General features: G+C 36.9%; 1 protein-coding gene across 1 annotated transcript in view; it reads left to right on the plus strand.

Moving 5' to 3' along the window:
* UBASH3A (ubiquitin associated and SH3 domain containing A) overlaps positions 1-10,064 on the plus strand; it is a 110,340-nt gene extending 100,276 nt beyond the window's left edge. The window contains exon 14 of the mRNA XM_036745735.1: positions 9,930-10,064. Within this exon, the coding sequence (XP_036601630.1) occupies positions 9,930-10,064 (135 nt within the window). The remainder of the gene's footprint in view (positions 1-9,929) is intronic.
* Positions 10,065-10,304: the final 240 nt, after the last annotated feature.

The following is a 10,304-nucleotide window of genomic DNA, read 5'->3' on the forward strand; positions in this document are numbered from 1 at the left end:
AGGCTGGGAGAGTCCTCAGTGAGCGGAGCTGCTCCAGACAGCACCAAAGGGGGAGCAGCTGTGGAAACTAACCTGTGAGACAGGCTGGGAGAAAGCTGGGCATCCAAAACTGGCAGAGATCCCCAGGCCTCCCAACGCAGGACAGGAGTCTGTGGAAGCCACGAGAGGCAGCAGCGCAACGCCACTGGCCATGAGACATCAACTCCTGAGGCTTGCAGCCCAAAGGTATGAAATACATCTTCTTGAGCTTCCGGGAGACAAAATGGCCAGGTAAATGGCTCTAATCCCTCCCCCCACCCAGAGAATTCCTAGGGAAAAAATGCTGGAATACAGGAGACAGAAGTGGGGCTTCATTGGCCAAGCAGTGGGAGTTCCTGAGTCCCAGAGTGTCAGAGCCAGCAGGCATCAACACCAGGAGCCCAGACATATCCTTGCACCCCCAGGGGAAGTGGCAGACACCAGCATGAACAACAAACAGCCGAGACCATTGCTGAAGAGCAACAGTGCTGGAGAACAGCCCCAGGGGAAGAGGAGACTTTAGGCAGCCAGTCCCCGCCCCCACGCCTCAGGAAATTGAAGGCTATAATACACAAAGCCAGTAACTAGACTCACAATCCCCAGAATAAGAAACCTGGGACAGAGAGCCCTGGGCCCCAAAAGCAGAAATTCACTGTAAAGCCAGGAAAAGGCTAATCAACATGAAGAGGAGCACAGAAAAACCGAGGACCATTGATTCTTTTTATGGAGACAGACATGATCAAAATACCAATTTGGAAGAGGATAGCAATGACACTATACCCACATCGGATACCTCAAAAGGCAATGTGAACTAGTCTCAAGGCCAAAAAGCATTACTGGAAGAGCTAAAGGAGGATTTTAAAAACCAAATTAGGGAGGTAAAACAAAAAATGGAAAAAACTGGAAAAAAAAAACCACTGATGAAATCAAGTCTTTAAGAAAAAAGATTGGGAAAATGGCTATGGAGATTCAGAATCTAAATAGAGAAAATGACACCCTGAGAGGTAAAATCAACCAATTGGAAAAGGGGACTCAAAAGCAAAATGAAGACAGCAACTCATTAAAAATTATAATTGAGCAAGTGGAAGCTAATGACTCTATGAGGCATCAAGAAGTAGTCAAACAAAATGTAAAGAATGAAAAAATAGGAAAAAAATGAAATATCTGATTGGAAAAAACAACTGACCTGTAAAATAGATCCAGGAGAGACAATTTAAGAATTATTGGTCTACCGGAAATCCTTGATGAAAAAAAAAAGCCTTGACAGTATCATCAAAGAAATTATCAAAGATTGCTGCCCAAAGGTCCTAGAACCAGAGGGCAAAATAGTCATTGAAAGAATCCACCAATCACCCCCTGAAAGAGATCCCAAATTGAAAACACCAAGAAATATTATAGCCAAATTTCAGAATTACAAAGTCAAGGAGAAAATACTGCAAGCAGCCAAAAAGAAACAATTTAAATATGGAACTACACTCAGGATCACGCAGGATCTCTCAGCTTCTACATTACATGACAGGAGAAATTGGAATATGATATTCCAAAGGGCAAAGGAGCTGGGGCTACAACCAAGGATCAACTACCCAGAAAAATTAAGCATAATTTTTCAGGCAAGGAGATGGACATTCAACGAAATAAGGGAACTCCAGACCTTCCTGATGAAAAGGCCAGAACTCAATGGAAAATTTGATCTTCAAATACAAAACTCAAGGGAGACACAAAAAGGTAAATGGGGGAAAAAACCCACAAAACTTATTAATCAATAAGGGTAAATTATTTACATCTTTATATAGGATTATATCATCTTATGTTCATATATATATATACACACATATATATGTCAATCTTGAGAAAAGTACAGCTATTACAACAATTGAAAGGAACACACATAGACTGTGAATGTCTGTATAAAATAACTGATATAAGGATAAAAAACATAATTAAGAGATGTAAAGGGAGGGTTATGGGAGAAGAGGTAAGGAGGTAGTAGAAAAGGGTAAGTTACATCAAATGAAGAGGCACAAAAACACATTACAGTAGAAGGAAAGAGGGGAGAGAGAAGAGCAGTATTTGAGCTTTACTGTCATCAGATCTAGTTCAAGAAGAAAATAACATACCCTGTTAAGTATAGAAATCTAACTTGCCCTACAGGCAGTAGGAGGGGAAAGGGGGGGAAAAAGGGAGAGGGTGGTCAGAAGAGAGGGAAGAAGTAGCAAGTGGAAAACGGTAAGATAAGGGAGGGGAATCAAGAGGGAGGGTAAACTGAGGAAGGCAGCAGTCAAAACAAAACTTTGTTGAGGAATGGAAGGGGAAAGGGAGAAATAAAAGCATAAACAGGGGGGAAACATGATGGAGAAAAAGACACAGATAGAAATCACAACTGTGAATGTGAATGGGATGAACTCTCCCATAAAATGGAAGCAGTTAGCAGAATGGATTAAAAACCATAATCCTACAATATGCTGTTTACAAGAAACACATTTGAAACAGGGGGATACATACACGGTAAAGGGAAAAGGCTGGAGTAAAATATATTGCTCTTCAGCTAAAATTTAAAAAGCAGGTGTAGCAATCCTAATCTCAGACAAAGCAAAAGTAAAGATAGATTTAATTAAAAGAGATAAGGAAGGACACTACATTCTGCTAAAAGGCACCATAAACAAAGAAGCAATATCATTGTTTAACATATATGCATCAAGTGATATGGTATGCAAATTCTTAGAGGAGAGGTTAAGGGAGTTACAGGAAGAAACAGATGGCAAAACTATAATAATGGGAGACCTTAACCTCCTCCTCTCTCAACTTGATAAACCTAACCCCAAGATAAATAAGAAAGAAGTTAAGGAGGTGAACAGAATTTTAGAAAAGGCAGATATGATAGACTTCTAGAGAAAACTGAATGGGGATAAAAGGAATATACTTTCTTCACAGTGGTACATGGCACATACTCAAAAACTGACCATGTACTAGGGCATAAAAACCTCACAATCCAGTGCAGAAGGGCAGAAGTAGTCAAAGCATACTTTTCAGATCATGATGCAATAAAATTTATTTGTAATAAAGAACCATGGAAAAATAAGCTAAAAATTAATTGGAAACTAAATAATCTAAGTCTAAAGAATGAGTGGGCCAAAGAAGAAATCAGAGAAACAATTAATAACTTCATTCGAGAGAATGACAATAATGAGACAACATACCAAAACTTATGGGATGCAGCAAAAGCAGTTCTTAGGGGAATTTTTATATCTCTAAATTCTTACATGAATAAAATAGAGAAAAAGGAGATCAATGAATTGGGCATGCAACTGAAAAAGTTAGAAAAAGAACAAATTGAAGATCCCCAATTAAATACCAAATTAGAAATACTGAAAATCAAAGGAGAGATTAATAAAATTGAACCCAAGAAAACTATTGAATTAATAAATAAAACAAAGAGATGGTTTTATGAAAAAACCAATAAAATTGATAAACCTTTGGTCAATTGGATTTAAAAAAAAGAAGAAAATCAAATTACCAGTACCAAAAATGAAAAGGGTGAATTCATCTCTAATGAAGAGGAAATCAAAACAATAATTAGGAATTATTTTGCCCAATTGTATGCCCACAAATTTGACAACCTTAAGGATATGAATGAATATCTACAAAAACATAAATTGCCCAGGTTAACAGAACAGGAAGTAAAATTTTTAAATAACCCCATCTCAGAAGTAGAAATTGAGCAAGCCATCAATGAACTCCCTAGGAAAAAATCTCCAGGGTTTTACATGTGAATTTTATCAAACATTTAAAGAACAATTAAGTCCTATACTTTGTAGACTATTTGGGAAAATAGGTGAAGAAAGAGTCCTACCAAATTCTTTTTATGACACAAATATGCTACTAATACCCAAACCAGGTAGAGTCAAAACAGAGAAAGAAAATTATAGACCAATGTCCCTAATGAATATTGATACAAAAACTTTAAATAAAATATTAGCAAAAAGATTGCAGCAACTTATCATGGGAATAATACACTATGACCAGGCAGGATTTATTCCAGGAATGCACGGCTGGTTCAGTATTAGGAAAACTATTAGCATATTGACCATATCAACAACAAAACTAGCAGAAACTATACAATCATCTCAATAGATGCAGAAAAAGCCTTTGACAAAATACAACAGTCATTCCTATTAAAAACACTAGAAAGCATAGGAATAAATGGAGCCTTCCTTAAAATTATAAATAGCATCTACCTAAAACCATCAAAAGGCATTATTTGTAATGGGGATAAGCTAGATGCATTCCCAGTAAGATCAGGGGTGAAACAAGGATGTTCATTATCACCCCTACTATTCAATTTGGTACTAGAAATGTTAGCTGTAGCAATAAGAGAAGAAAAAGAAATTGAAGGAATTAGAATAGGAAAAGAAGAAGCTAAATTATCACTTTTTGCAGATGATATGATGATTTACTTAGAGAATCCTAGAGAATCAAGTAAAAAACTACTTGAAATAATAAACAACTTTAGCAAAGTTGCAGGATATAAAATAAACCCACATAAATCTTCGGCATTACTATACATTACTAACAAAGCCCAACAGCAAGAGATAGAAAGAGAAATTCCATTCAAAGTTACTGTAACACTATAAAATATTTGGGTGTCTATCAGCCAAGACAAACCCAAGGAGTATATGAGCATCATTATGAAACACTTTTCACGCGAATAAAGTCAGATCTAAAAAAATGGTTAGGCCAAGCTAATATAATAAAAATGACAATTTTACCAAAATTAATCAATCTATTCAGAGCCATACCAATCGAACTACCAAAAAATTATTTTACAGAGCTGGATAAAATAATAATAAAATTCATCTGGAAGAACAAGAGGTCTAGAATATCTAGGGTATTAATGAAAAGAAATGCTAGGGAAGGTGGCCTAGCCATACCAGATATTCCCAATAAGATCAGGGGTGAAACAAGGATGTCCATTATCACCCTACTATTCAATTTGGTACTAGCAATGTTAGCTGTAGCAACACAAGGTGCAAAGACAACTCCAAAGGACTCGCTATGGAGAATGCTATCTACATCCAGAGAAAGAACTATGAAGCATGAATGCAGATTGAGGCACACTTTATGCTTGCCTTTTTTTTCCCCCTTTTTTTCCCCTCTCTTTTGTTTTTGTTTTGGGGGATTTTTTTTTTGTTTCTGTTTCTTCTTTCTCATGATTCACTCCATTGGTCATAATTCTTCACAACTTGACTAGTGTGTAAATAAGTTCAATGCGAAGTTATACGTAGAAGATATATCGGATTCCATGCCCTCTTGGGGAGGGAGGGGGAGAGGAGGGAAGAAAATCTGGAACTCAAAATTATGTAGAACCGAGTGTTGTAAACTAAAAATAAAAAAAATAAAATAAAATAAAGATACTATGATCCCTTGCCCTTCCCAGGTCCAGTGATTTGATGATTCAATTGGTTTTCTATGGAGGAGAAAGGTGATTACTTTGTCTTCCTTTATGGAAATAAATGTGAGGGGTTTTTTTTGACTCACTCATGTAATGAGTATAGATGGTGCCCTTAAGTATCTGTATCAGTGTAATGTTAAGCAGGGTGGGACTTTTTTACTGTTTTCTCCTTTGGAATGCTAAGATAATCAAGTACCTTTGCTGACTTTTGCTTTTCAAATGTAATGACAAGCAAAGTAGACTTTTTATTGTCTTTGTTTTGGAGTGCTTCTCAACACTAAGGAATCTTTGATTGAATTGGGAGTCTTTGATGACCTGCTTGTTGTCAAGGGAAGGCCTAGTTCTGCCCTCTGACCCTGAGCAAGCATTTAAGTCACAAGAAGGCCTAAGTCGTGTGGGTTTGAGTCACATGGTTGTGATGCCCTTTGACCCTGAAGAAGTGTATATAAACTCAGAGGTTGGCATTTTGCCTTTGGGGGTCACACTCATTGAAAGAGTGCTGGTGACAAGACTCTGGGTAAGCTGTTGGAAGCAGCCCCACACATACACACTTTGAAAACCCAGATGTTGGTTCTTCTCTGATAACTATGTATTGTGATTTGGTTAGACAGAAATGTTGACCTCTTTATATTGTCCCTGTTTGTAATTTCTGTTTGTATTTGCTCTGAAGTTCAGGGTGCTGACTTTTCCCCAAAACTAAGTGAATCATATGTATATGTTTAATTAAAGTAATATTGTTAACCCTTTAAAGTTGCTTTCTTTAGAAAAGCAGATCAAAGAACCTGTGCTGGCAGCCCTAATGTGTACTGGTGTTACTGGTCCTACACAGTTACAGTAGCGGCAAACAGCATCGTTGTTACAACCAGTCAGGCAAGATTCATGACCTTGAGGATGACCATGAACATGCCTGAATGGTTTGGAATCACAAAGCATAAAAAACTCTCTATGTAGAGGGCAGAGGAAGTATAACATTTTTTTAGACTCCAGAGGATCAAATCTGAGAACCAATACCCCCAATTCAATATAGTAGTAACTATATCCAAAACCAGTAAGCCCACCTCAACATAGTAACAAGGAAATTATAACACAGTATTATAGCAAGGAACCAAGTCATCAAGGTTACAACCTTCCCCCCTGCTAGGGCCTCCCTATAAACAATCACTCACAAATCCTAACTCTCTGCTCAGCACTCTCTTCTGCAGCTCTGCCAATGCTGGTTCTCTCAATGTCTGTTCTTCAGCACCCTCTTTGTGTCTGCTGCCTCAATGTCTTCCTCTCGGTTCTGTTCCTCTTCAATTCTCTTCTCCTCTTCAATCCTGCTCCTCTTCAGTTCTGGGCTCTCCTTTTTTACAGCATCTGATTGGCTAGAACTCAGATCTCTGATTGGCTGAATTCATGATTGACTAGAACTCGGTGCACATGCCATTGGCTCTGATCTTAGCAACTCCCCTTAGGGCCCTGAGGGCTTCACGCGCACATTGGCTTAGCATCTAGTAAGCTTTAGGCATATTTACAAGCAAAGATATAACCAAGCTTTCCCACCTAGGCCCACCTCAGGCCTATTGAATGGGTGGGAAAGATCTTCAATCACATCAATATTACGTATCCAGGGCAGCCCTTGTGGAATGTATATATTTAAATATATAAAATCTGGAATCTGTAAAACCCCATTACACATCTGCAGAGGACACTGATATTTCCATCTTTGGGCAGAGCAGTAAGGCACTTACTATGCACTCTATCTGCAAGAGGGACAACTGGGCTAAAATTATCTCCATGTACTACATAACAGATATATGAAGTCTCTTTTGAAATGAGAATAAAAACCACTTCCCCTGGTCGCTCTGGGTGGGAATAAGTCCTGCCTCAGACTAAGAGGATAATAATTAGCTTACTTAAAAATAATTAGCATAGTTCTCACTAACCAAAAATTTATTACACACACACACACACACACACACACACATACACACACATACACCACCACCACCACCAACAACAACAACAACAACAAATAGCTAGCAAACATTTATCTAAGCAAGCAGTAAGACAAAAATCAGAGAAGTTGTACAGATTAAAATAAATAAGATCAAATGGATTCTTTGACTAGGAAATGATGAAAGACATCTGGGATTGCTAGTGTTCAGAATCAAGGGATATATTTAGGAGCCAACTTTCTCCACATATCTAAAGCTCTGGAGATGCCCATTAGCTATTTCAAAGTTCATATTTTCTTTCTCTACCCATATTTCTCTCAAATCCCCCTTCTCTCTCCTTCAACTGATGGAGTCTGAATGTAGGTTGAAGCATACTTTTTTTTTTAACTCTCTATTCTTCTTGGGGTTTTTTTGGTCTTTCACAACATGACTGATATGGAAATATGTTTTGCATCACTGCACACATATAACCTATATCAAATTGCTTCATTTCTCATTGAGGGGCAATGAGAAGGAGAGAGAAGGAGAATTTGGAACACAAAAAAATTTTAAATGAATGTTTAAAATTGTTTTTACATGTAATTGGAAAAAAATCAAAAAGAAAGGTCAAGGTAATTACAAGAAAAAAAGCTTGACCTTTAAGCAAGTTTCTTTAGGATGTGGGTGGTGAGTGAAGTTTCTAAGTGGAAGGAACTTCAAAAGGAAATATTAAACCTAGCTTGATTAAACCTTAGCAAAATAAAATTAAAATTAATTTTTGATTTTACAATGTTACACTCATATCAATAAAAATTCAGCATCTGTTCCCAAAATAAGTGTATTAGTTTAGACATAGATATACATGTGTATTATACATGTAATATACATGTGTATTATATATTATACATAGATAATTATACATATATATTACATACATAAGAGACATTTTAAAGAATCTTACAAACTTTGACATATTTAAAATTTTTATTTAATAATATAAAAACTGCTTGCTTCTATCAAAATATTTTACTAATATTAATATTAAATAATAATTATTAATATACTAATTTCAGAGTAAGCAATGTGATTGAATATGCTTCATTATTTTCTAAACATCCTTGTTTCTATTCTGGGGGAATAGCATAAATGGTTAATTCACATTTGTCTGTTAGCAACTAATCATTCCATTCTTTGTTTCTTTATTTTTAGATCAGCAGGTGAATTACTTTTAAGATTTGCATAATAAAAAATCGAGTAATGGATCATAACTGTCAGTGAATATAACAGCTTTTCAGGAATCATGTTTTTCAGTGTATATATAATTACCATACACAATGCATAAACAAGCATAAGTGAATTATCTCTAATCTCAATTCAGCAGAAAGTTTACAATATAAATCCAAATTCCTCTGTTTTTTAACATGGCTTTGCTTAATGAGTATTATCATGCCTTAATTTCTTATTCACATTTAAATATTTCATTTTTTTAGGAAGACCAGTCTAGATGGATCAAAGGATTGCAAAAAGGGCAAAAATGCGTAATGAGGAAATAAAGGTTAAGTTGGAACCAGGTTGTGAAGGGCTTTTAAATTACAAGCAGAGGGATTTATATTTGGCACTAGAGTCAATAGGGGACATATGGAGTGCTGACATGATCAGATGTGTGCTTTGGAGTATCATTTTGTAGCTGTACGGGAGATGGTTTGGAGGTGGGAGAGACTTGAGGCAGAGACACCAATTGGGAAGCCATTGCAATTGTCCAGAAAAGATGAGTTGAAGATCTGAACTAGGGTGATCACTTTGTAACTGGAGAGAAAGGGAGAAATTGGAGAGATGTTTTACAGATAAAGATGACAAGATTTGGAAAGAAATTGGATATGTGGAATAAACAAAAATGAGGGGTCCCAGATAACACCAACATTGACAACCTAAGTGGATGGAGGGATGGTAGTGCCCTCAACAGAAACAGGGAAATCCAGAAGGAGAGTGGATTTGAGGGAGGAAAGTTAATGCAATGAGCCTTGCAATGCAGATCACAATGCACTGATCCTGCTATCTTTAGCAGCTCACTCTGTCCAAAAGAAAAGGGAGAAAGAGTGGATGAATGGAGCTTTTACTCACAAGTCTTGACTTCAGAATGCAGAGACCACCCTTCAAGTCACACCTGATATATCCACATGGTGATGAGAGCAGGTATACTGGAGGTGAATGGGAGGAGAGAATATTCCCATTGTCACCTGCTGTGGGTATCCAAGTAGTGGTTAGGTTATATATTGTGCCTCAAGAGCACAATATAGGAACAGGGTGAGTTAGGAACTTACACAGTGGGAAAAGGGGGAAAGGATGGAAGAACACAGAACAATGTTGAAGGGTAAATGTAGTTGTATGAAGATAAGCCTTATCATTGACTGTTATTATCCTGTCCTGTATGAATTTAAGGTTTGTGCTGAAGTAAGCATATGGAAGCTTGGTGCTGCTCTGCTTCCTTTAGGCAATCATCTTGGCCAAAAGTCCTCATTAACAAACTATTAAAATCTCTTTTCTAGATCCCTTCACTTGGCATGTGTTTCTGTGAAGAAGTGGAAGAGAACAAATGGCAGCTGAACAACCCACCAGTTAAAACACTAACTCATGGGTCAAATTCAGCATTTAACTGGAGAAACTGGATACAGGATTGTTAAAAGCTCCCTATGGTAGCTTCATAATGAAAAGATGAAAAATATTTCCTCATGACTTAGCACCTTATGGGACTATAAAACATTATTATATATATGAAGGATTTTTTGTCTCTCTTGGCATGAATTGTATAAGTAAAACTTAGACTTTCAGATTGTGGCATATCTGGAAGTCATTTTTTGTTCTAGGGAACTCCAGTCTGAAAATACATTGATCCATCAGCAGTCACATATTGTATTCAGGAC

Source organism: Trichosurus vulpecula, chromosome 2 (assembly GCF_011100635.1).
Source record: "Trichosurus vulpecula isolate mTriVul1 chromosome 2, mTriVul1.pri, whole genome shotgun sequence".
Taxonomy (NCBI): Eukaryota; Metazoa; Chordata; class Mammalia; order Diprotodontia; family Phalangeridae; genus Trichosurus; species Trichosurus vulpecula.